Raw genomic sequence first — 27744 nt, forward strand, 5'->3', positions numbered from 1 at the left:
CCCCTGGTAGGGGGACCAAGAAAAGACCCCTCGAGCGCCTCTCCGCCACCACTGTGCCGGCAGCATTGAAGCTGCACTTGCCGCGGAACGAGAGATACTTGACGGAGGGTGGGGTCCTTGCAGCCCAAGGGGAAGAGGGCTGATGATGGAGATGGGCGCCTCAGGCAGAAAAGGGCAGGGCAACAAGGGCCTGGCATTGGCAGGAAAGGGAGGAACGGAGGTCAGGACCAAAGCGGACCCCCAGGTCTTCCACGGCTTCCAGGGGGAACAAACACCCTCGCACATGCCAGCCCGTCCTACCCCTCTGTGGCGGCAGCCTCCGATGCCAGGAAGAAGACCACCTGCCCATACAGTATATTGGAGGCCGCCACGATGGCCGAGGGCCCACACCCTCGCCAACGCTCGCAGTAAGGTCCCATGGGCGTGGGCAAGGCGGGCACAGAGGCAACGGACACCGTGCTCCGGTCAAGGTGGGAAAGGGGCACCTGCCGCTGTAGATGTAGCGGAAGGCGCAGTTACGCCAACCCGGGGAAGCCGGCAGGCGAGGGGGGCTGCCACCACCTGGGCGTACGCCCTGGGGGCCAGGGGAGGGACACCTGCAGAGCTGGTGGAAGGAATAGCGAGAAGGAATGCCGCAGCCGAAAGTGGGGGCCTGCGCAGCAGGAGCAGTTCTGCAGGAGGACCTGGCTTTTTAGTGAGCGGCCCTTTACCTTCTTCCCGCCGCCCTTCCAACCGCTGGGGAGCTCCCCCCGAACGGAAGGGGGGAGGACGTGGCAGCAGCGGAGTCTCACCCATACTGCCGCCGCCGCCCGAAGTGCCTCAGTAGCGGGCGGTGTAGGTGATCGGCAAGCGGCGGTCGAGGTAGAGGCTAGGGCAGTGGACACGGGGGCAGGGTGAGAGGGGCGGTGGGAGCAATCGCGAGGGGTCTCCCGCCCGCGCATCCACCGCGCATCATAGGAGCCCGGAGCGAGGGAGGGGGGACCAAACAGCGAGGGGAGGGGAAGGAGAGGAGGCAACCACCCCCTCCCTGCTAGCTGCAAGGCAGGGGAGGAGGGTGCCAGAAAGGAAGCTAAAGGGGCGTGGCAAGCAACCAAGGCCTAGGCGTGAGGGTCCCAGGGCACGACGGCAGGGGGAGTTCGGCTCCTCCAAGTTGCACCGAGGGGGATCAGAGGGGACAATTGAGAAAGGGGGTGTGCAGTGAACTAGGGAACCAATGGGGAAGAGCACAAGCGCTAGAGGGGCTGTGGGGCAATGAGGCAAGGGACCATCAGGGCGGGCGGAGCACAGCGGTAGGGGGGAAAGGGCAAGCTGGAATGGTGGAGAAGACCCGGGACAGCTGCAGGGCTGGGCAGAACATAATGCAAGGCCACGAGGGAACAGATGGGGCAGAACAAAAAAGGATAGGGGCTAGTCCAAGGGCAGGGGGAGTGTAGCGCCCACAACACTTTGCGCAAAAAGTTCAATGGTAGGCTGCTGGTGCTAGCAGCGCCCAAACGATGGATGGCGGTGGTGGGCCAGGCGAGCAGCTCAGTCCCAGAGAAGGATGTCAAAGCAGAGGAACACCAGCGGGGGTGGGGAGGGCAACGATGGTGGTGGGGGCGAAAGGGAACACAGATGGACCGGAGGCAGGCTCACGCCACACCCCTGTGGTCCAACAGACACAGTCCAAACCCCCCACACAAGAGCACAGGTCGAAAAAGACTCAGTCCAGGAATACCCCCTCCACAGTGGTCTTCACACGGTCCCAGCAGCGGCGAGTCTCCTTCTCCTCTTCCACCTCCTCCCGGGCCCAACAGCTCGCCAGCAACTGCCCCAGCAGCCCCAGCAGCTCCAGTGGTGGTGGTCTGGTGTCCAGGCAGAGGAGGGACCCCGCTCAGAAGTGTCCTCAGCAACAAAGCTGGGGTCCCTCACTCCCCCTCTCTGGGAAGCAGGCCAGCACCCGCCCTCCCTCAGGGCTGAGGTGGAGTAACAGCAGGAACCGAGGTGGGGGGAATCTACTCCAGCCAGCAAGCTGAAGCAGGAGAGGATGGGGGTGGTGGTCTAGCCCAGCAGAGGAAGCAGCAGAAGCAGGAACAGCAGCCAGCAAGTAGCAGCAGCAGCAACAGCAGCGAGGGCCCAGTGCCCAGCAGGAACAGCAGCAGCAGCCCTCACCCTCCTTCCTCTACAGCGGAGCGGTCGAAGGGAGTGCTAACTCTGGCCCCAGGAGAAGCAGGTTCTGTTCCCTAAGTGACCAGAGCAGGGCTGCACTAGAGTAATCAGGACCTGCTAGAACCAATAAAGGCAGACAGGCTGATAGAACACTGCAGCCAATCTAGCAAGGCTAATCAGGCACCTGGGTTTTAAAAGGAGCTCTCTCCAGTCAGGGAGGGGGGAGCCAGAGAAAGAAGAATGTGTGTGAGGAGCTGGAGAAAAAAGGACAGAGAGCTGACAGTGAGAGGGTTCTGCGTGGACCCAATCGGCCCCCTCACCCTTTCACTGCGAGCCGGCTGCACGATCTGCAGCCGGTTCTGTTCCAGACCGCGCCACGGAAATATCTGTACACACTGGTGCTCCACTCCCTTCACTACCTCACCCTCGCGTCCCGCCCCGATACCAAATAGCGGGACCTCCTGCCACCTCTCGAGGGTGAGCAGCCCTGGTGGGCCAGCTTGTACTCTGCCCTGGTCCCGAGGCCCGCCGGGGTTGTCAGTTGGCGGCTCCTTCACGGGGCCATGAGCACGGGCGTGTACTTGGCACGTTTCACCCTTGTCCTCAACACCTGCCCTTTTTGTGGTGAGAAGGAGACATTGGTCCACATTTATTTGGAGAGCACCAGGTTGCAGCCCCTGTTCCAGCTCCTCCTGGACCTCCTATTGCGTTTTTGGTTGCACTTGTCCCCTCACCTGTTCATCTACGCACTCCCCATCCGTGGCCCCACGAAGTCGCGGGATCTCCTTATCAACCCCCTCTTAGCCCTGGCCAAACTAGCCATCTACAACACCAGGGAGAGGAGGTTGGCCAACGGGATTTCCTGCGACTGTAGGGCCTATTTCCTTTCCTCCGTCTGTTCACGTATCCGGGCAGAGTTCCTCTGGGCGGCGTCCTCTGGCTCTCTTGACGCCTTTGAGGAGCAGTGGGCGTTGTCCGGGGTTCTCTGCTCAGTGTCCCCGTCAAGTTCCCTCATTTTAGCCCTATGACCTCACTCCCGATCCTGTTTTTTCATTAATTGTCCCACGTACTTACTTGGTGTCCCAGATCTGTGGGTCCTCCCCTTAGGCTGGGGGGAGGTCCTTTAGAAGTGGGCGGGCGCCTGCTGGATGCCAATAGGACCAGACTCCTGTACCCCACTGATTTGGGTCTGTCACAATGTATACAGATAGCATAATCATAACCTTTTCATAGACACCTCACTCAATAACCTTTGTACAATATTTGCTGCAAATATATAACAGTGGTTGCAACAATGATCTATATGGTCATATTTTAATCAGATAATGTCACACCCATCCACAACTAAGTGCTTATTAGGTGCTGGAAGATAAGATCCAGAATTTTCTAAGCTATGCCATTCAGGGCTCATTGGTTATTTGAGTGAGGGACAAATTAGGTCATACTTTCTCATTGGAAAGGATGCCAAAAATATTTGACTCCTTGGGACCACAAGAGGGCATTTGTGTGGCCCCAACAGGTATTACTTTCCAAAAAGTCTGTGAAACATGGCAGTACAAGGGGATACTGTCTATAATGAGGCAGCTCTCTAAGAATTACATTTATTATGGTAAATGACCATTTGTCTGGGTATTTAAAACCAACGAAGGTATTTAAATTTTTCTTTATCAATTCACTTAGTGAGCTAATGCCTCTATATAAAGACAGTTCATCAGAGTGCAAGACTAATGCTAACACATGCAACAAATACTCCTGGAAATTGACCTTAGTCATCATCAGAATTTCTACTCATATTATGAACTTTAATCCTTTTCTCATCAGACACACAAGTGCCAGAAAACATGTGAGTTTATACATGCCTTGATGACAGAAAAGTAATATAAGCTTTCTCTGCTTTTAGTTTTCCTTCATCTTTCATTATTTGTTTAGAGGTAACACCTTTCATTGGACTAACTAGGAAAAAAAACATTGTACAGACAAGTCTTTGGGCATAAAAATCCCTTTCATCTTGTCTCAAAATTCCTTCATTCTGTACCACTCTTAACTAAGCAGTCGATTGTCCCATCCACTTCCAAGAACAAGTATTGACGAATGCAGAAAGGGTGGCGTTGATTCTCCCCTTCTTTCCACCTGTTCATTAACTCACTCTTCACAGTCAATTCTGTTCTATTTGTTAAGTTCATCAGTAGATGTCGCATACAACTTGTTTGTTTTTTGTTTATTTGTTTTTATTTTATCTGTCAGCTGCCACCAGACTAAGATTGCAATGATTATTTCTTAGGTTGTTCAAAATGAAAGATCATTGACATGTGGAAACTTCATCCATCCTGACTAAATTAACTTTGAAAAAAGAAGCATTTTCTCAATGAGATGCATAGAGAAATTAGTTGCATAATTGTAATTAACATATAGTTCAATACAATTTAATTTGTGTATGTTTTTGTGTATGGTCCTTTGTATATGTCAAAAACACTTTACAGAAATAGTACATTGTCCTAGAAGAAATAATGTTGAGATTTCCAGAAAAATGGGGGAGTGGGAAAGAATGTTAATGGAGTGAAAGAGTTGAGATAAATGTGACTTTTCACAAGAATGAGGACCTCAGTAATAGCTATGAGCTAAGCAAATCAAGATAAGAAGATGGGCAAGAGATAAAGGGATTTAAATATGTGTATAATTTGCCCGAAAGTATTGCCCAAGATTAAAGCAAACAATGAAATGTCAGAGGACCAAAGTCAGAAGTTTAAATGACTTCATAATGGAAGATGTAAATAGATGATTTTAAACTTCCAACAGGAATGTCAATAGATCCGTTAAAGGGGTGCAATTTAAACTATTAGATGAAGATATTGGTGATACCAAATTGTTATTTTTCTTCAGCTCCTCAGAAAACAATCTATAACCCTGAAAGCTGTACTGAGATCAAATAGAATAAGGGAAAGGAGTTATTAAATACCTTGAGAAGAGTGCTCTCTGCAATGTAAAGGGTGTCCAGTTAATTTGAGAGCAGTCAAGATTATTGTGCTGGAAGTATTACTCAGAAAAGTGAGACAAGATCTACTTTGTCCATATCCTTTCTCAGGAACATATTGTGAACTGTGGTAAATTGATGAGCAGTTACTTGCACAAGTATTTTGATTTACCTCAGTGGGGTTACTCACAAATGTGAGTAAGAGCTTTGCAATCTAACCCAACTTTAAGGAAAGGGAAATAGGTAAGTAGGAAACTGTGAAGTGTAGGTTTTCTATGAGATGGTGATAATTACAGTTTTGAGCATGCCATACAGAGATCCCTTGGAGATGTTGATAATACTTTTTAGTCTTCAGAATTGATTACAGATGTTTAGTAATGATAATGGAGTGATATTAGCGACAAGAATAGGAAGATAGGAGACAAAATAAGACTGGAAGAGAGTCTGGTGAAGTGTTTTGTTCACTATTGGAATGAAGGAATGAAGTGCTTGGAAGTTTGTATTCAGCTGAATCCTAGAACAGTGGACTGATAAATTTAATCCAAGTATGTATTATCTTCTGATGAGTGTTTTTCCCCCTAGATATCAATGAATGCATGATATTTGGCATCTGTTCACATCAGTGTACTAATATTAAAGGATCATACAAATGTATATGTGAGAGAAATTATAAGGAAAAGAATAACAGCTGCATAGCAAAAGGTAAGGCTACAAAAATTATACCTAATTAATAATATTTAGTTAATTACTTACATAATTATTTACATATTTAATGCATACCACTGTATTTTGACTTTATAATTCATGTTAAGAAAAATGAGTCAAATATTTCAAACAATGTAGATTTACTTGTGATCATCAAGAAAGCCATCTTTCCAAGTATACATAAGGAAGCTATCCCTTTGCCTACATGTGTTTTACATTTCTACCAACTACAATTTCTCCTGCTTAAATATGTTTTCCAACAAGGATAAGACACATAATATTAATATTAAAACACAAATGACTGAAAAGTCAGATAAAGATGTTATTTAATAATGTTGTACTGAAGTTTGAGAAGCCTGGGAGCAGAATCAGATTTTTTTCATGGACACATTTTCTAACGTTTGGAGCAAATGACTGGGTATTTGGAGGCTTTCTCACTGGTTTGCTGAGCAATCTTGGACAAATTACCTAGGGCCCCATTACCAAAGGTATTTAGGCACCTAATTCACATAGGCAGTTTTGAAAATCCCAATAGGCACCCATCTGCATCTTTAGGTACCCAGGTACTTTTTGAAATCTGACTTTAATCTCTCTGTGCCTCAGTCTCAAACTGGAAGTGGGACAATAATATTTACCCGCTGTAGCATAATGCTTTGAAGTAATATATAAATTCAAAGTGAATACAAATGCATATATTATTATTGTTGGCAAAATACTCGTGGATAATGGACTGTGTTAAGGAATGAGTGTTGTATGATCCTCCACATTATACAACATTTAGAGGACCAATTTTATTGACTTAAAAGGAAAACAAGCAATAATCCACTGCCTGAGTGAAATAATTTAAATTTCTATTCTCTATTGAAATGTCATTTTTCAGTTGTTGGATATATGAAAGTATGTCCACAGTACTTCCATGGTAGTTCCTAACAAACCTACAGCGGAGGTGAGGTTATAGTGTATTATAGGTGGCAACAGTCAACGCCATATGAACACTGAATGCCCCATTTTTCCTAATAGTGACCTTTCACAGAATTATGACTCTCTTGAGTCAATACTAATTTGCTCTACACATAATAAGAACTCTATCAGGGTTCATAATCCTCATTTGCTATTGAGGAACCAATAAGATCAAGATAAAGGATCTTGAGCACACCATGCTGCTGTCGGTAGGTAGCTACTTGTAATCAAGGGTGACATAGAAGAATTTAACATTAGGCTTATAATTTAATAAATACCTTTATCTCTTGATAATTAGTCTTCATACAAGTTTTTGGTCATGCTCATTACCCTGTCTGTCTATGCACCATTCTGGCAGATGGCACAGAATAGTGTGGTATAACTGCATGGCCACTTTTTCTGTTACTATTTCCTGTGAAATAGCTCCCATTATGACATTTTTTTTAGCAATAGTGGGGGGAGAAAATGGCATTGAATATCTTATATCCGTAAGACATGAAATCTTGGATGGTAGTTACTGTAAGTCATTTATTGTGGACGAATATGATCTCAATTTTAAAATAAAGCAAAGACCATTAGTATGCTCTTTATATATCCAATAATTATATATTTTTTCTCAAACTTCATTTATAGATTTCAGAGAATACTATTTTATATATAATATTAATGGTACTCAGGCATTTCAGATAGGTAATAACTGGGGTATCTCAGAGACCACTATGATTAAATGCTGAATTTAATGGTGAACATGATTCATGACACTACTCCGTTTGTGTTCCCATTGAAGTCCGTTTCAAAACTCTGTTACCTTCCATGGAAACAGGATCATTGCCCTTGCTTAATTTGTAGAGCAAGTTCAAATAATGCATATGAAATCTTAGCATGTAAAAATTGCCTTTAATGTATTTATGTTTATTTAAGAAATTTTAAAAGTACATAATTAATATGAAATGGGATATATGTAGTAGTGAGTATTAAAATTATATTACTATGTTTCCACAATCTCCCCTACCATTCATATGTTGCTTGTGTTTTTAATCAATAAACTCCTTGAGGCAAGGACTGTGTATGGATATCATCTAGCACACTGCAGGCACTACCAGAGTATTACTACTTCTAACAGTGTGATAGTATTTATAAGGGTGGGCAAATGCAAACCAAGTTCCCTTGTTAACATTAAGAAATTATACCAAATAACCCTAAAAAAAATCGATACAAATGAAAAATATTGATTTTTACTAGGTGTTAGTTGAAATTCACTTTATTTTTGTATTTCATTATAATAATCCCCAGGCTCTGAAGATCAAGTTCTCTACATTGCTAATGACACTGATATCCTGGGTTTTATATATCCATTCAACTACAGTGATGTTCATCAACAAATTTCACATGTTGAACATAATTCAAGGATAACTGGGATGGATGTATATTATCAAGGTGATATGATTATTTGGAGTACTCAGTTTAATCCAGGAGGTATTTTCTACAAAAAGCTCCACGGCAGAGAAAGAAGACAAAGTAATAGTGGTTTGATCGTAAGTAAACCAACTTGATAATTGCAAGATGCAAATCTTTGCTTATTTACTTATTTCTCCTTTTCAATGATATACATCCATTTTGTCTAGGTTGGAGAAAATATTAAATTTATACAGATGTGTATGCTATATGAAATAATTTTTATTTGATCAGGACTTTATTCAAATTACATGTGCTTCAAAATAAATCACTAGTACCTTCCTTAGTTATAAACTCTATGGGACAGTAATATTCTGGAGAGGGCTTTGAAGGGTTTTCCGGAGACCCTTACTATAATTCTGCCATGAAAATGAAGGTTCTTATGCTTTATTTGCCTGTGAATGAGATTATCCCCTCTCTGGGTACCACTTAGTAAGACAGATGATTTACCTTGTAGATGATAAAAGTACTTGTAGAGCAAAAATCAAGTAAAGTTCATTTAATATTAGCTTGCCAAGTGGTGGTACTTCCTCCCTTAATTATAGTTATGAAACTTAATTTCATTTAAACAGGAAAACAAACAAATTGCTTCTCTCTTTCCAAATACCTTTTCTCTGCAAACATATATATTCCCTGGTACATGAAGCTTATTACAGGCTAATGGAGATATTTTTTGTTAAACTATTGGCAGCACATCACTAATACAGGAAGTCTGAGATCTGATGTGGATGTAACTTAATATGTGTATGTGTGAGAGAGAAAGAAAGCTTTCAGTGGAAGGAAGGAAGAAAGAATGGAGACCTTGACATAATAATAAGCATTACTGAAAAAAACATAAAATGACAAAAAATGGAGTAAGGCTATAAATTGATATACCTCCAAAAATTCTGAAGGAATTTGAGTTGTTAACAATAATAGGCAACCTCTCATTAAAATCAGTTACTATATCTGAGAACTAGAGAATAATGTACCCACTGCAACCCAGATCTTCAGCTGCTGTCAATCACCGTAGCTCAACCTTTAATAAAGACCTAAGGGGCAATCCAGGAACACTGACTGAAACAATAGTTAAAAATGAGGGAGAAACCACCACTGCTTTGTGAAGTAAAACTGTAGAACTCTAATCTCTTAGAATTGTTTGATCATGTAAACAAAGTTGTAGATCAGGCCTGCACAATTAGTAAAGCAGCGAGGGCCACATTACTCCAAAGAAAACAGCTGAGGGCTGAAACCTCCCAGCCCCGCAAAAACACCCAGCTCCAGGGCCGCCCAGCCCTGCGGAAACAAATCCTCCTTCCCCAGCGCCGCCCCCACCAAAACAGCTGTGGGCCAAAAAGAAAGGTTGGGGGTGGGGAGGTGATACTTGATTTTAAATCAACCAGGGGCTCCCAGCTGGGAGCCCTCAGGGTCAAATTAAAGGGCCTGGGACTCCGGCAGTTGGGGGAACCCGGCAGGGCCGGCTCTAGGTTTTTTGCTGCCCCAAGCAAAAAAAAATTTGGCTGCCCCCCCGTCCCAGCCCTGGGTCCCCCCTTATATCCCCCTGCTGCCCCAGTCCTGGCTCTCCCCCACCCACCCACACCCCTGCCGCCCCAGTGCTGGGCTTCCACCTTTCCTCCCCATCAGTGCCCTCCCCACCCCGCTGCTGCCCCAGCCCTGGGCTCCCCCAACCAGTGTCCCCCCCACACCTCCTGCCACCCCAGCCCTGGGTCACTGGTAACTCGCTCCAAGGGCAGGTCATTCAGCAGGAATTTGGATGTGCACAAAACACAGACAGGATTGGTTCCCATATGGTTACAGAGATGCAGTAAAGTAGAACAATTTTCAGCTTGTGTGATTGGAGGATATCTGGATCATAAATGAGGAAAAGTTGAGGTGCCTTTGTTATTCTTTTGTTCCACTCTTTTCTCTATGGGAGTTTGCCAATGTAATATCACTGTCTTCCTTTTAAACAAACAAAAAGGCAATGGTTGTTGAAAATAGCAATTCCAGTCCTAATAGCATTTCTTGCTCAATTTTATCCTCTTTTCTACAGCAAGTTACAGTGGATCAGTATATTTGTATTGGGAGAAATGAACTAACAGCTGCCCAAGCTGAGCTTGAGCATCCTGAATTTTGAGGTGTTCAAATCTGGAAGGCAGGTGCTGGGGAGGGGGGCTGTGGGCTCCACGGGGAGCATGGCAGCAATATGTCTGTTGCTGCACGGAGCCAGACACGCTGGTCTGAGTGTCACGGTAAGGGGGCTGAGAGTTGGAGAAGGGGTAGTGGGTTCCGGGGGGCAGTCAAGGGACAGGGAGGGGGGATTGGATGGAGCGAGGTTCAGGGGGCAGTCAGGGACAGGCAGCAGTTGGATAGGCATGGGAGTCCCAGGGTTAATCAGGGCAGGTAGAGGGTGGGATCCTGGGGGAAGTGTGTGGGAGTTTCAGGAGGGGCAGCTGGGGAAAAGAAGCAGCAGCATTTAGATAGGGGGGGGTCCTGGGGGCAGTTAGGCAGGAGTCCTGAGAGAGGGATATCAGGGGACAAGGACCAGAGGTGCTTAGATAGAGGTGGGGTCCTGGGGTCAGTTGGGCAGGGGTCGGAGAGGGGGCAGCTCTGGGTTGCCGGTCATTGAGGTGAGCCCTGAGCCCTTGGAATCCCAGCTGCGGCTGGGAATCTCTGCGGGCAGCCCAGAGCCCTTTGACTCCCAGCCACGGCTGGGATTTAAAGGGCTCAGGGCTCCCCGCGGCTGCCGGCAGCCCAGAGCCCTCTGACTCTGGCCACAGCTGGGATTTAAAGGGCTCAGGACTCCCCATGGCTGCTGGCAGCCCAAAGCCCTTTGATTCCTGGCCCTGGCTGGGATTTAAAGGGCTCTGGGCTCCCAGCCGCTGTGGGCAGCGCAGAGCTCTTTGATTCCTGGCCCTGGCTGGGATTTAAAGGGCTCTGGGCTCCCAGCTCTGGGCTGCCCGCAGAGCGCCGTGTGGGGGGGATTTAAAAGCCCCCCATGGGCTGCACAGTGAGGCTCCGCGGGCTGCATGTTGTGCAGGCCTGTTGTAGATAAAAAGAACCAGATGACATAATTTATTTAGACTTTCAAAAAGCCTTTGACAAATCTCCACACAACAGGTTATTAAGGAAACTAAGTAATATGAGGGGTAAAGTTCTGTCATGGATTATAAACTGTCTAAGAGACAGAAAATAAACAGTCAGAATAAATGGTTAATTTCCTTGTGCATCTTTAAGTGGCTCACCATTTAAACTTGCTAATAGGACCTTGTTTTTAGAGCCACTCCAGATTCTTTGATCCGTGTATTTCCTCTTGTCTCTTCTCAGGCTGTTTTTCACCGCTTTGTCCCTTTTTAATACAGATCTTTTTTTACTGGGTCTTTTTCTGGAGGTAGTTTTGAGTAGCTAATATTTGCTTTGGTTTGTTTCCTTCTTTCACACAGTTCCATATATCCTCACTTATCCAGAATTTAGGTTTGCTTATTTGGAAACCAATTACAGTTGTTTCAGCATCTATGATACTGTCATGGAGATAGGATATGTCAATGTTATCTTGTAGCACCTGAAATCTGTTGTTGAGTTTAGTTTGAAATAGCTGCTGTAATTACTTGTCTATTAGCCATTGGCTATCAATTTTCTTGGTGGTTTTAGGGGTTTGTTTTTGTTAAGTTTGGTCTTCAATCTTGCCACACACAAATGTGGTATTTCTGATGTCAGTTCCTATTTATGCTGTAACACTGTGGAGAGTTGATCTAAATTTCCTTCAGTACGTATATGGTCACTCTGGTTCCTGGTAATCCATTTAGGGAATTCCACATTACCATTTGGATTTTTTTGTGAGGGAATAATTTTCCACCAGTTACAAGCCCCAAGACCAGCACAGTTCTAGCAGTCTTTAACTGCTCTCATTTTGGGAACCAGGGCTGTGCTTACTCATTGCTTTCCCCTTTTGTTGTCATAGAGTTTAAGGCTAGAAGTGTACACCAGATCATCTAGTCTGAAATGCTATATATCACAGGCAAATAACACGATTCAGCCAGCCCCACACTATCTCAACAACCAGAATTGAACGAAAGTATTACCGTCCCCAGGAGACTAAACTATTCTGTGCACAGGCAGAGAACAGGAGGGGCCGATGTACTATCCCCAACCTTGTCATTGAAGTCCCCCCTTACTAAGCAGATGTAATGCTTGGGAATATTGTCTGTCAGAGGTTGTAGACAATAGAAAAACTGATCTTTGATCTCATTGTGGTCTCATTGTCATTTTCATGTATGGTATTTGAAACCTATCTTGGAGCAATTGTCTGTTAATTAACTTCTAGCGTATAAACTGTTTTTCTATTTGAAAGTCTTAATTAATGATACTTCCTCTGAGTGTTAATCATTTTATTTCTTTGAAAACATTCTACTTTTTCATTTTTGAATCACTTTTTATCAGCTTCTGGCCATCGACATTCACTTAGTCCAAGGATTTCATGATTCTATTCATTCAGTTCTTTCAGCATCTGCACTGCTTTTATTGTTGCAGCCATTGTTCTACTGTTCCATACATTCATAGTTTGTTTTTACCATTAATAAAGAAATTATCAGAGTCATGGCTTTCCCTCAAACCCACTGTTTCTGCTGAGACAGAATCCACTGCTTTGGTCTGCTGCTTGCCAGAATGGCTACATTGTTGCCTTTCTATAGCTTCACTTTCCTCTGAGGATAGGTTCTTGGTTTTAACTCTCAATTTCCAACCTGGAGGACCAATGGAATGCTTTTCTGTTGTCCTGAATCTTTGACCTATCTAGCTTGGGTAACCTAACTAGGAGTTAAAATTCCCACTGGCATAACTCTTAGGGTTAATGGAGCACACAAGCCTTTGCACCACATCAAGGTGCAGGACCCATGGAAGGGAGGAATGGTTTGAAAAAAACAAATTTGATGCCACTCTTTAATGAAGACTAAGGGGAAAATTAGTGCAATGGAAAGGCAACAAATTTAAAATGTATAGCAACCAATTGTCTGATCTGGTGTGATTGTTCCTATATCACAAGTATTAAGGATTCTGTTATACAGAATCCTGTTGCAAGACTTAGTGGATCCTTCTTATAACATCTCTTCTAAAAGGAAGGAAGGATACTATAACATCCCCATGGGATATGATTTTCATGTATTTAAAAATGAAAAGAGTACATATTCAGTATTTCATATTTATTCCCTTCTTAATGTATATCATTATATTGCTAACTGCCTGACTGGTGTTCTCAGGCAAAAAAGAAAAAAGCTTAATATTTGTAAACAGATCTAAATGTCACTTCATCCACCTCGGCAGAAATGCTGAGTTTTTTTCTTAATGTATTTTCAAGTAGTTTTTACTGGAAAATAAAATAAATATTGATTTGGACATTTTACAAAAAAAAAAAAGAAGAAGAAGCTTGGAACTGCATTAAGGACATTATCACCACTTCCACTGAGGGTAATAATGTGACCTTTGTGCCTGTGTTTATGTAAGTGTTTCAGAATTAGATAATTGATTACATATTAAATATTTTTATTTTATTCTGTTAATTAGTATTAATTCCTGATACTTGTGTTCAATGATAGATATGGACTACCTGAACATGGACTCCGTAGTACCATATTCTCCTCTAGACTATAAAATTTCTTCTAGCTGTCATTTCTTGCTTATCAGTCTTCAGACTCCTTGAAGTATCCTTCATCCAATTTCATTTCCCTGGCAAATGAATGTTTTTCTCTTCTTACCTTCTGGGAGGGGGAGCCAAGTTGAGTTTATCTCAGCTGTGCGTGAGGATAGTGAAGTGAAGGAGAGGTGGACAGATCCAGCTGTGCTATATGCTGTGCCCCTCCTAAAAATTCAGGGAAGTTCCTCCACTGGCTTTCTAGAGGTCAGGGTCAAGTCACAATGGAAACTTGGGAGGCTAAGCTCCGTAGGTGCATTTCTGTGCAAAAGTGGCAGATATCTATGCCTAATTAATTCTGCTAAAAACAGGTGGGGAGGGGGTGATTGGTGAATACTTGTAGGGTAGGAGCCCCATTCTGGGCAGGTAAGGGTACACAAGAAGAACAGTACAGAAGATCTGGCCCACTGACCCAGCATCTCTTAGACTCAGGCTTCACTTCACTGTGGATCCATGAAGGTATGGGACATAACACCTGCCTCCTCGAGGCCCCCTCAGACTCCACAAGGTGAAACTTGCATAGTTTTCTGTACATTCTGTCTTCTTCCTTTGGCTACTCTGCTTGGGGCGATTATATATTCTTATAATTCCACATCCTTTTGATTCATTGAAGAATACTTCTGTCTTTCAGCCAATCCAGAGTTGTAAGCAATGATCCAAAATACTGTAGATTCATTCTCTGCTGATTCCATATTATGCTCCCTATTCAGTCACATCCTTACTTTCCTTGACATTCTATCACACTATCTGTATCTGTGCTTAAAACTAAATAGACTCACATCAACTTTGCTGATATTTTCTGTTTGCTGCAGCATTTCTCTGATCCTTCCCTATGCTTGCCTTATGTGGTGTACTGGAAGCCACTAGTCAAGATGTACTGTATCTTCCCAAATCGCACTCATCAGTCAGTGGGTTGTTTTTTGGGGGATTTTTTGTGTGCAAATCAGTCAGTAAATTCCCAAAGAGATTGTCCATCTCTGATAGACCTCTGTTATGTTTGCAAAGCACTCATCTCCCCCTGCTCTAACACATAATTGATCAGCAGATTAATTAGTTTTCTAAGCAATCAATATTACTGTAATGCTGGTGCTTAAATTTGGTATTTGGAAATTTGGAAGTCTGACAATTCCTTAATTGTAACTCAGGTATTTGAAGTGATAAACTGCCAAAGGTTAAATCCTATCTTTTAGTCTAGATTGAGCAGTATCTTTGATCTGTAAATCAGGGCAGTAAACTTGAACAAGGCTCACCTGTGTTTGTAAGTAATTACTTTAATACAAAAATCCCTCAGATGAAATTACATTGAGGGATTAGCTTTCCACAGATATCTGCAGATTTCTATAAGTCTATGAAACAAGTTAAAGTTTGATTCAAATGGATGCACTAAAATAATTCAGAGTAGATATCAACTCTGACACTATCAAAAGATGCATGCATTTTGATCCTGTGAAAGCTATATAATTAAACTGGTGATAAATGATAAAGCTAATAACTGACATCCTTTGAAACTGGATACATCAATTAATTGGGACAATTTTTTCAAGACAGAGAGAGAGTTGTTATGACTCAAATTCAGATACTGTTTTTGGTGAAAGAGCATAGAAAGAAAACTGGCAATTAGAAGAATTGTAGTCTAATAAGAACAGAAATGCACTTTCTGTAAAGCTTTCTGTATATTAGCCTGTAATACAAAAGTGACTTGTCCTATACAAAGCAGTTGCTAGACTATTTTTCTAAATGTATCTTTATAGAGTTACATTATTATTTATGGGTTTATTATTTATGGAACATAAAATCATTTTTAATAATTTAGTAATTCTGCCTTTTACAAGCAAGACTGAATGAATTGTGAATGCTGTGTTAATGCACATTAAAAATCAATACTGTAGGCAAATTACTATTTAACTAGTGTTGCAAATATTTAAGATACATCAAATGTAAAAGACGTAGTTTCACAAATTCATTTTCCAGCATATCCTCTCTTTTTTTGGTCAATCTTTCAATTCAATCCACTGTTTCTTTTAAACAGTTACTCTTATTGTTTTTCCATAGTGTTAATTATGCAAACATTGACTGCTAAGGATAAACAATTCTTCTTAAAGTATTGTCTGCACAGATCCATACAATAACAACTCTCTTAACATTGTAGTTATGTTCCTGAAAAATGCTACTTTAAACAAAACAATGTTAAGCGAATCCAATTTCCCCATCAGAATTAATGTTAATGGGGGGGTTAGGTTCCAGGGAAATTTTTTTCACTAGACAAAAGACATTATATACATATACAGTATAGTGGGATAAGTGGGATAAGCCACTGCGCCCCGAGTCTGCTCCCCAGCTGGAACGCCAGGTGGCGGAATGGGTCAAGCTCCCACTCCCTGACCCTGCTCCCTGGCAGGAGCGCTGGGTGGATGGGTGGAGCGGGGCGAGCCAAACAACCTTATAACGGAACGTTGCACGACTTTAAACGAGTTTGTTCTCTAATAGATCGGCATCCTAATAACAAAACAATGTTAACCGGGATGACTTTAAGTGAGGAGTTACTGTACTTCTGAATGTACACTCCATGTCTTCACAAGAGCAACAGTTGGAGCTATAAGTATGTGTACCTTCATTGTATCAGATGTCAGGCCCAAATGAATATAAAGAGCTACCACTCAGTTTCTTCCAGCTATCTGACATAGTCAGAGCTCTCTAGAATTCCTCTGCTTTTTTTTCTCTACATAGTTTGTCTCATCCTTAGTGGCCATGGTAGACTAGCATACATTGTACCTTCTATACACTGGTGATTCTTACCTGCTGAGGAGATTCTGTCTTTGTGCAACTTTAACCCAGATGGCTGGGCGAGAATGAGACCCCGAACTCTGGCAATTCCTGACAGAAGGAGCCCTTAGCTTGGTGCAAGGTGACTGTAAATTAGCACAAGGCTCTTCTTCCCTGCTTATGGGCAAGTCAGTGTTGGAATTCCAAAAGGCTTCAGATCCAAAGGGAAGAAAGGGTCCAAATGATCCAACTAGTGTCATCTGTCACCCCTTTGGATCCAAGTCAGTAGCCAGTATCATCTGATGGCTGCTTAATAAACTGTGTTAAAGGAGCTGAAGGGTTGTGTGTTGCATGAAACTGAAGGTTCCAACATTTCAGGATTATTCTTGCCTGATCTATATCTAATATGGCATTTTCTCAGTTTTGGGAATAAAATATTGCCCTATAATCAATAATTGTACTGTGTAGTTTCTAAACCCTATGTTGTTATTGTGAATTTTTTAAAATCTTCAGTTCATAAGAACATACTGTGATACAGCATGGCCAGAGGGCAGCATGAGAGTGTTAGCAGGGGGCCTTATTCCCTGCCAAGGGAGGAAGGTTTGCTTTAGATTAACTAGAGCACCTGACTCCAATTAGAGCACCTGACTCCAGTTAGAGCACCTGACTCCAGTCATGGGATATAAACCCCTGCTTCAGTCAGACAGGGGGTGGTAGTTGAAGGAGAAAGGTTGGATTGGAGCAGAGTGCAGATTGCAGAAGAGAAGAGTTTGTCCAGAGAGAAATAGAAGGTTTGGAGGAGTGCTGCGGTGGATTGGGAAGCCCAACAGAAACCCTAGGTAAGGGGCACCAGGCTTGTATAGAAGAGAGGCGAGAAGCCCTTCACAAGCTGACGGGTATGAGAGGGAAGTAACCCAGGGGAAGAAACCGCTAGTCAAGTGGTTCACCACAACCCCAGGGCCCCTGGGTTGGGACCTGGAGTAGAGGGCGGGCCCAGGTCCCTCCCTCTCCACTGCCCTCCTCCAAGGACACTAGTGGAGTAATTAAGAACCTGTTCAGAGGCAAGCAATAGTGCCCTGAACCTACCCCAGAGAAGAGAAAGCGCGAGACCCAGCAGAACAGTACCGGCAATTTGCCACAATACGAACAGCCATACTGTGTCAGACCAGTGATCCAGCCAGCCCAGTACCCTGTCTTCTGACAGTAGCTAATACTAGATGCTTCAGAGGGAATGAGCAGAACAGGTAATCATCAAGGGCTCCATCCCCTGTTGCCCATTCACTGCTTCTGGAAAACAGAGGTTAGGAACACTTCAGAGCACTGTTTTATATCTCTGCCCAGCCTGACTAATAGCCATTGATAGACCTATCTTCCATGAACTTATCTAGTTCATTTTTGAACCCTGTTATAGTCTTGTCTTCACAACATCCTCTGGCAAGGAGTTCCACAGGTTGACAGTGCATTGTGTGAAGAAATACTTCCTTTTATTGTTTTGAACCTACTGTCTATTAATTTCATTTGGTGACCCCTAGTTCTTGTGTTATCAGAAGGAGAAAATAACAAGTCTTATTAATCTCTCCTCATATGGAAGCTAATAATTTTTCTTGCCCTTTTCTGAAACTTTTTCAATTCCAATATGTCTTTTTTGAGATGGGGTGACCAGATTTACATGCAGTATTCAAGATGTGGGCCTACCATTGATTTATACAGAGACAATATGATAGTTTGTCTTATTATCTATCACTTTCCTAATGAGTTAAAATATTTTGTTAGCTTTTTTAACTGCCACTGCACGTGGAGTGGATGCTCTTTTGAGTGCTAACAACTAATTTTATATGTATCATTTTATATGTATAGTTGTGATTATGTTTTCCAATGTGCATTACTTTGCATTCATCAACTCTGAATTTCATCTGCCATTTTGTTTTGTGAGATCTCTTTGTAACTCTTCTCAGTTTGCTTTGGACTTAACTATCTTGAGTAGCTTTATATTGTCTGTAAATTTTGTCACCTCACTGTTTACCTCTTTTTCCAGATCATTTATGAATATGTTGAACAGTACTGGTCCCAGTACAGACCCATGGGGGGCACCACTATTTACCTCTCTCCATTCTGAAAACTGACCATTGATTCCTACCCTTTGATTCCTGTCCTTTAACCAGTTATTGATCCATGAGAGGACCTTCCCTGTTATCCCATGACAGTTTACTTTAAGACCCTTTGGTGAGAGAACTTGTCAAAGGCTTTCTGAAAGTCCAAGTACACTATATTGACTGGGTCATCCAGGTCCAAATGCTTGTTAACCCCCTCAAAGAATTCTAGTAGTTTGGTGAGACATGATTTCCCTTTAGAAAAACCATGCTGATTCTTCCCCAACAAATGGTATTCATGTATGTATCTGACAAATCTGTTCTTTATTATAGTTTCAACCAATTTGCCTAGGATTGAAACTAGGTTTACCAGCCTGTAGTTGTCAGGATTGCCTCTGGAGCCTTTTTTAAAAATTGGCATCACATTAGCTGTCCTGTAGTTATCTGGTACAGAAACTGATTTAAATGATAAGTTACATACTACAGTTAATAGTTTTGCAATTTCACATTTGAGTTCTTTCAGAACTCTTTGGTGAATACCATCTGGTTCTGGTGACTTATTACAGTTTAATTTATCAATTTGTTCCAAATCTCCACTGACGTGAATCTGAGAGAGTTCCTCAGATTTGTTACCTAAAAAGGAAAAGCTCAGGTTTGGGAATCCCCCTCACATCCTCAGCCATGAAGACTGATACAAAGAATTCATTTAGTTTCTCTGCAATGGCCATATTTTCCTTGAGTGATCCTTTAGCATCTCAATTGTCCAGTAGCCCTACTGGTTATTAGCAGGCTTCCTGTTTCTGATATACATACAACATTTTTGCTTTTACTTTTTGAGTCTTTGGCTATCTGTTATTCAAATTCTTTTCTAGCTTTTCTACTTATATTTTTACATTTCATTAGCCAGAGTTTATGCTCCTTCTATTTTCCTCAATAGGATTTAAGTTCCACTTTTTAAAGAATGCCTTTTTGCCTCTAACTGCTTCTTTTACTTCGTTGTTTAGCCATGGTGGTATTTTTTTGGTCCTCTTACTATGTTTTTAATGTGGAGTATACATTTAAATTGAGCCTCTATAATGGTGTCTTTATAAAGTTTCCGTGCAGCTTGCAGGGATTTCACTTTGGGCATTGTACCTTTTAATTTCTGTTTAACTTCCTCATTTTTGTGTAGTTCCTCTTTCTGAAATTAAATACTACTGTAGTGGGCTGTTTTGGTGTTCCTCTGCCCCCACAAGGATGGTTAATTTTATTATGTTATGGTCACTAATACCAAGTGGTTCAGCTGGATAGTTGAAATCCCCCATAGTTTAATTTTATAGCCTTTCTAATCTCCCTGAGCATTTCACAGTCACTATAACCATACTGGTCAGGTGGTTGGTAGTATGTCCCTACTGCTATATTCTTATTATTCAAGCATGGAATTACTATCCGTAGAGATCCATGGTAGTTTGGTTCATTTAAGATTTTTACTTCATTTGACTCTAGGCTTTCTTTTACATATAGTGCCACGCTCCACTCCAGTACATCCTAGTCTATCCTTCCAATATATTTTGTACCATGGTATTACTGTGTCCCATTGATGATGTCAAGTTTCTGTGATGCCTGTTATATCAATATCCTCATTTAATATGAGGTATTCTAGTTCACCCATCTTAGTATTTATATTTCTAGCATTTTTATACATGCACTTAAAAATTGTCACTTTTTAGCTTTTTGACATTATGTGATGTAATTGAATGGGACTCTTTTACATGTGACTGTTTCTCATCATATCTTACCCATTTTTTATCACTTTCCGTCCTCTCCTCCTTACTAGGATATAGAGAATCTCCATTAATAATCGTCTCCTAAGGGATGTCTCCTCCACACCTGTTGGCTTTTCTTCACTTCTTCATTTAAAAACTGCTGTACGTTCTTTTTATGTATGTGCCAGCAATCCAGTTCCATTTTGGTTTATGTGGAGCCTATCCTTCCTATATAGACTCCCCATTTCCCTAAAGGTTCCCCAGGTCCTAATAAATCTAAACCCCTTCTTTCTAAACCATTGTGTCATCCACGCATTGAGACTCTGTAGTTGTGCCTGTCTAACTGGCCCAGCACGTGAAACTTGAAGCATTTCAAAGAGTGCTACCATAGAGGTCCTGGACTTCAATCTCTTATCTAGCAGCCTAAATTTGGCCTCCAGGACCTCTCTCCTATCCTACATGTACCACAGTCACTGACTCCTCCCTATCACTACATGTAAGTCTGTCTAGATGTCTCAAGAGATCCACAATCTTCAAACCCAGCAGGAAGTCACCAAGTGGTTCTCTCAATCATTGCAAAACCCAGCTACTTGTTTCTAATGACCAAATTTCCCATTACTATGATCTGTTTCTTCCTAATAACTGGAGTTCCCTCCCTGAAGAGGTATCCTCAGTGCAAGAGATACTCTGGCATCATCTGGAAGGAGGGCACCCACTATGGGATCATTTCCCTCTGGTCCAGTTTGATGTTTTCCTTCCCTGAGATGTTCATCCTCCTCAGTAGTACAGAAGCTGTCAGACCGGAGTTGAGACTGTTCTTCTGTGTAAAATTAGTCTCCACAGCATAAAGTTGTTGATCTCAAGTCTAATCAACTGAATCATTCTTCAGAGATAATAGAGATCCTAATTAGTTAGAAACAACACTATTACAGGAGGAGAATTTGCTTGCAACCCCAAACTCTCAAATAAGTGAAAGTATATTTAGTTGCAGAGATTACTGGAAGAAATATTACTAAAAAATGTGTATCCTTTATGTTCCTATTTATTTATCCTTATTCTGTCCTGTTAGAGGGCTGCCGTCAGCATTGTTACTGGAACTCCATCATGCTCCCGGCATATAATGGTTAATGGCAGAAGTAGGGGGATTGTCTGCTCACTGTACCAGAAATTAGGAGCCCCAACCCCATTCTCCACCTTCTTTAGAAGATGTCTCCTCCTAATGCAATTCCAGTTTTTCAGGGTACTGGATCCTGAACAAATAGCTGCTCTGGCCACTTGCCAGTTTCCAACAAAATGAATTGTACAGCCTTACCTAACCACCAAGGCCCTGGGCTGCTGAGATGAAAGTGGGGAAGAAATCCACACTGTTCAGGCCAATCTTGTACCTATTGGATTCCGGTAACTGGGTGGGAGGAAGCCCGCCCATTGTTAATGGATCCCCCCCAGCCTAAGGGGAGGATCTACAGGACCTCAGAACCCAACTGATTCCGGGGGACAACTAATAAAAGAACAGGGACAGGAGTGCAGTCAAAGGGTCATAAGAAGGGAGCCTGATGGGGACACCGAGCAGAGAACCCCAGACAGCGCCCACTGCTCCTCAAAGGCATCAAGGGAGCCAGTGGATGCCGCCCAGAGGAACTCCACCTGGATACATGAATGGACTAAGGACTGGAAACAAGCCCCACAGTCACAGGAGTCTCCATTGGCCAACCTCCTTTCCCTGGTTACGCAGATATCCTCCTCACCCTGGCTAAAATGGCTGTTGACCAGGAGATCCCGCAAATTTGTGGGGCCATGGATAGGGAGTGCCTAGAGAAAGAGGTGAGCGGAAAAGTGCAGCCAGAAACATAACAGTATATTGGTGAGGAGCTGGTACAGGGGCTGCAACCTGGTGCACTCTAGGTAAATGTGCGCCAGGATCTCCCTCATGCCGCAGAAGTGGCAGGTGTCTGGGACAGGGGAGGCCAATCTTGTAGTAAGGGAGAAACTTCTTTCTCAAACTCCAAAAGGTAACTAGTATGAGTCCCCCAAGCCCAGCCCTACTCTAGTCAAAAGAGGGACGAGGACAGCTTTTCTTCTCAGCACAGAATGGCAGCCTGGATCAGGGCTGGCTCCAGCTTTTTTGCTGCCCCAAGCGGGGGGGGGGGGCGGGGGGGAATCAAGGGAGTGAAAGACCGCTCCAGAATTGCCCTGCCGAGACTGGACGTGTCCCTCGCCCCATATACGGATGAGTGCGCCCTTTCTATTGGCCGCCCTAGGCACCTGCTTCTTTGTGGTGCCGACCAGCCTGGCCTGGATTAGGGAAGGGGTTTAAAACCCTCAATGGTGGTACACAGGAGCCATTAGGCTTATGCTTTCTCCTGTCATTCAACCAATCAGCCCCCTCAAGCCCACAAGAGGTGAGTGCAGGGCTGGCTTTATGAACTGCTGGCCCGATTCGAATACTCGCGGCAGTCCAGGGCTTCAGTGCACTTCGGCGGTGGGGGTCTGCTCTGGTCTTTTGCAGCACTGAAGGACTCCCTGCGCTGAAAATGCCGCCGAAGACCCGAGCAAGAGACCTGTGCCGCTGAAGACCTGTATCGCGGACTGCACAGACGATGATAAAAATTAACAAATTAAAAAGGCCCCTAGTGTGAGCGCCTCTTAGATGCAGGCGTGGGCCTGATTCGCGGGAATCAGCCTGAAGCTGGCCTCTGTCTGAGTGCTCAAGAAGGGAAGCAACCCTTAAAGGAGCCACAGGTTTCTTTTCGCCTGGTGTCTGAGGTATATTCAAAGAAATACTAGGCCCAATACGATCATGCAAGCAATCATAATCTGTATTTGATCCAGTCTGAATCATGGAGCTCTCACTGGGCAAAGAGGTTTCTCAGCACAGATCAGATTACAGAGTATAAATTAGTATTAAAAGACGTGACTGCAAAATATAATTTAATTAAAAGTTTTGACAAATGTCCATATTTTATTTTTTGCTTGGAATGATTTGTCTCAAAAAATGATTTTTTGCTTGGAATGAAGGCCTCAGTGCTACTTATGGGTAATTAATAATAATAATAGCAAAACACTAACAAGTAGAACTAGCCTGCAAATGCTCACAATTTTTAAATGAATTCATTTCTTTTCTGTATTTTTTAAGTATATAATGCCAGTAGCCCCCTTTTCTAATACAAGAGTGCCATATGATATATTTGTTTAGACTTTTTCAATCTTACTCTGACACTGTTTTCAAAGCAACACTGTTTAGTGTGTGCTGTGACTGAGTTTGCTTCTTTAATCTTCATTTAAATAGAAAGTTACAATCCTGTAGATCTTTGGAACATAAAGGATCCCATGGTATTTTTGCAGGACTATGGATTTACATACAATGAACTATTTTAATTCCCCATGCAGTCCTTATTATATTGTCTAGAAATTGAACTGACTTAATTTTTTTTTAAAAAAGAATCCTGTACATGTCTTTCTGCTATTATAGGACTCTGATACCTGAGGCAAAGAAGTTATTCTAAGATTTTCCTCCCCTTTGTAGTATTTTGTCACCACATTTGGAAAAATATAGACATTTCCTTCTAAAATAGTTTTAATACTATTTTATAGAAAAAGACAAACACAAATTTGAATATGTGTGAAGCCCTAAATCTCAGATTATTTACCTCTTTCTATTAGAGAAAACAGTGACACATTCCTGGCTTGCAAAATGTACAACTTTCTATAGGAGTTCTGATGAATATGAGAATTACATTTTTCATAAATGTATTTCCCAAACTTCATTTTATTTTTTCTTTAAGTTCTGATCCTGCAATCTGCTCCACCTGGGAGCACCTTATAGTGTCAGAGCCATAACTGTGGCCATGAAATTGTAATAGATGCATTACAACTCAGAGTTATAAAAATGTATTCAGTTATTTAAGATTCTTAATTCTAACCCAACAGTTTTGAAACTATGCTGTTTATTTCTGTGAAACACTTAAAAGTGGAGTTATATTCCATGATGTCTGGGTCCTCCAATAGCCACAAAACTTGCTTTAGACAAATCCTTTCATAAATATCATCTAGTATAATGTGTATAGATGTACAGTTTCAATGACTGATGTCAGTAAGCAACTTATCAATCAGCTAAAGAAGAGAAGCAGTGCTAAAAAATATCCTTTCTGCTATATTCCAAGACTCTGCAGAACCAACCAGAATGAACAGAATTTATGCCATTCACTGCATAATAAGATTGTACTTATCCTTTGCAGAGTCCTGGACAGCCATGTTTTAGGACTCCATTCAAGATTTTTCTTTTTCAACAGCAGCTTCCCTACAAGCTTTGCTTTGGACTCCAGGGCTATACTTCTGTGATGGATTTACTGCAGGCATGTCTCCTTGTGGCTCATTGTCGCATAACAAAACTCTCTTCTCTCTAGTATGCCTGCCATTGGTTGCTCTGGCTGCTCAGTGGCCTCTTTCCATAATTCAGCTCTCTGATCAGATCACAATTTAGACCTATCCTTTTCAGGGTAACAAAGTCCAACAAATAAAAGTTCAGATGTCCTTACAAAAAGATCTTTGGCCCTAACTCTGGGCTCTGTGTTCTTCAAACCCTTCTTTCAGGGCTCTCCACTATCCTTATTCCCTTCTTGGGCCTCACGCCACCTCATCAGTGAGTGGTCAGGGAATCACACCTCCCACTCTATTTTTGGATTACAGCCCAGAGCTTTGTAGTAACCAGGCAAGGTTTGTCTATTCTGACCAGCCCCAGCTACCTCCCTGGGCTTCTTCCTGCCATAGCCTTCTACCAGGCCTTCTCCACACAACTTCTCCAGGTTCACCCTCTTCTCAGACTTGCAAGGTTCTCCCCTGAAATCCCTCATTAAATCGCAAACCAAAAGTATAAACATAAACTGAATTCCACCCTCTTCAGACTTGGCTTTGACATGCCTCTTAAGTTCCATTTGTTCTTCCTCTGAACACCTTCCACAGTGCTCTCCCTGTAGTCTGGATCCTGCCCTTTTATCAGGTCTTACCACTGGAGTCTGCTCCACTCCCTGTGGCTGCTTTGTCTGTCTCTCTCCTCGCCCCCATTGGACATCTCTACTCAGGAGAGGGTCTCCCAGGGTAGGCTATGACCCCTATCATAGTTGGCTAATATCAAACCATCTTCCTCCAGCCCTTTAGAATTACAACCAGTATCATTTTGTTTACTTCAATACCAGTAGCTCCATCCTTTGAATAATTATATTGATTTTGATGTTCCACATCTTAGCATATGCTAGTGCCCTTTTCTTAACAAGTACAATGGTAATAGCCTCAATCAGAAGTTCCAAAAAATTTGTTGAAATTGCTCTTCCACGTGACACAGTACTGTGAAACCAACCTGCTGATGGACATTACCCACTGGAGAAACCTTTCTATGCTACTAAATATTTTCGAGTATTCAACCCACAGTTTGTGCACTTGTACCTATACAATTGTAAATGATTCTGTAGCTCAGTAGTATAACCAGGCAAACACATATCATATAAATGTGCAGAATCATAGAAATGTAGGTCTGGAAGGGACCTTGAGAAGTCATCAAGTCCAGCCCTCCACACTGAAGCAGGACCAACTAACCTAGACCATCCCTGATGGATGTTTGTCCAACCTGTTCTTAAAAACTTGTAGAGACAGGGATTCCACAACCTAACTATCCTTATAGTTAGAAAGCTTTTCCCTTGCTGCAGATTAAGTCCATTACTTCTTGTCCTACCTTCAGTAGACATGGAGAACAATTAATCATAGTTCTATTGTCCTCTTTATAACAGCCCTTAACATGCTTGAAGACTGTTAACAGGTCACTCCCTGCCCCTTTTCTGAAGATTAAGCAGGCCCAGTTTTTTCCATAGGTCAGGTTTTCTAAATCTTTGATCATTTTGTTGTTTTCCTCCTTTGTATTTCAAAGGTATGAATTTATTTGTATTTAAGTAATTAAACAAGTTTTACAAGATTTATGTTATAAAATAATGGATCTGTTAAAGAACAGAAAAAATGTGTGACTATATGTCTACTGTAAAAGGTAAATTTCATAATTATGACTTTAAAATATGCTCCTTCTAGTGTCCTGAATTCAAAAGACCCAGGGATATTGCTGTTGACTGGATTGCTGGAAATATTTACTGGACTGATCATTCTAGAATGCATTGGTTCAGTTATTATACAACTCATTGGACAAGTTTAAGATACTCCATCAATGTAGGACAGTTGAATGGACCAAACTGTACAAGGTTGCTTACAAATACGGCAGGAGAACCATATGCAATTGCTGTAAATCCTAAAAAGGGGTACGTTGTTTCTGTGGCATTTTATCATGCTGTATTCTATTTTATAAATAACAAACATACATAGAAGTTTGAGCAAAGCAAACATGATTTACTGCATAGTAATGCCTACAAATGTATAAATTTGGTTAAGTTATTTAGCCTCTCTGCTTCAGTTTACCCATCTGCAAAATGAGGTTAATATTCCTCATCTCTCAAGTGTTTTGTGAGACTTACAATAATATAATGTCTGTTAAATATCTCAAGACCATTCGAAAAAAGGTGCTATGTAAGTTTAAGGTATTAACATATGCAAATTCATGGCAACAATTTTATGTTTGATATTTTTAGGATGATGTATTGGACAGTCATTGGGGACCACTCTCACATAGAAGAAGCAGCTATGGACGGTACTCTAAGAAGGATATTGGTACAGAAGAATTTACAAAGACCTACAGGTACATGAGGAACCTTTCAAATTCCTAATTAAAAGGTAGCCTTGTGTGGATTTCTTGGCTCAATTCCAATTTTGCAGTCCTAAAAAATTCTATAATATACAGATCCACACTAACACGGCTACCCCTCTGAAGCTTAACACAGTAACTTTATAAGATAACACCAAATAACTATATATATAGATAGAGGAGAATGAACAGAAAAGGGCAATTTTGAGTCATCCACCCCCTGCTGTTCAGTCCTAACTTTTGCCATTTGGAGATTTAGGGACATCCAGAGGTTAGGGTTTCACCCCTGACCATCTTGGCTAATAGCCATTAATGAACCCATCCACATAGATTCATAGACAGACTCTAGGATTAGAAGGGACCTCGAGAGGTCATCGAGTCCAGTCCCCTGCCCTCATGGCAGGACTAAATACTGTCTAGACCATCCCTGATAGACATTTATCTAACCTATTCTTAAATATCTCCAGAGATGGAGATTCCACAACCTCCCTAGGCAGTTTATTCCA

General features: G+C 42.3%; 1 protein-coding gene across 1 annotated transcript in view; it reads left to right on the top strand.

The window, feature by feature from the left end:
* The window catches only part of LRP1B (LDL receptor related protein 1B), a 1355016-nt gene that overhangs the window by 1242278 nt on the left and 84994 nt on the right, over nt 1-27744 (top strand). Inside the window, 4 exon segments of the mRNA XM_075069829.1 lie at nt 5702-5821; nt 8078-8319; nt 26575-26798; nt 27126-27232. Coding sequence (XP_074925930.1) covers nt 5702-5821; nt 8078-8319; nt 26575-26798; nt 27126-27232 — 693 coding nt within the window.

The sequence above is a fragment of the Chelonoidis abingdonii genome, chromosome 10, assembly GCF_003597395.2.
Source record: "Chelonoidis abingdonii isolate Lonesome George chromosome 10, CheloAbing_2.0, whole genome shotgun sequence".
Lineage (NCBI taxonomy): Eukaryota > Metazoa > Chordata > Testudines > Testudinidae > Chelonoidis > Chelonoidis abingdonii.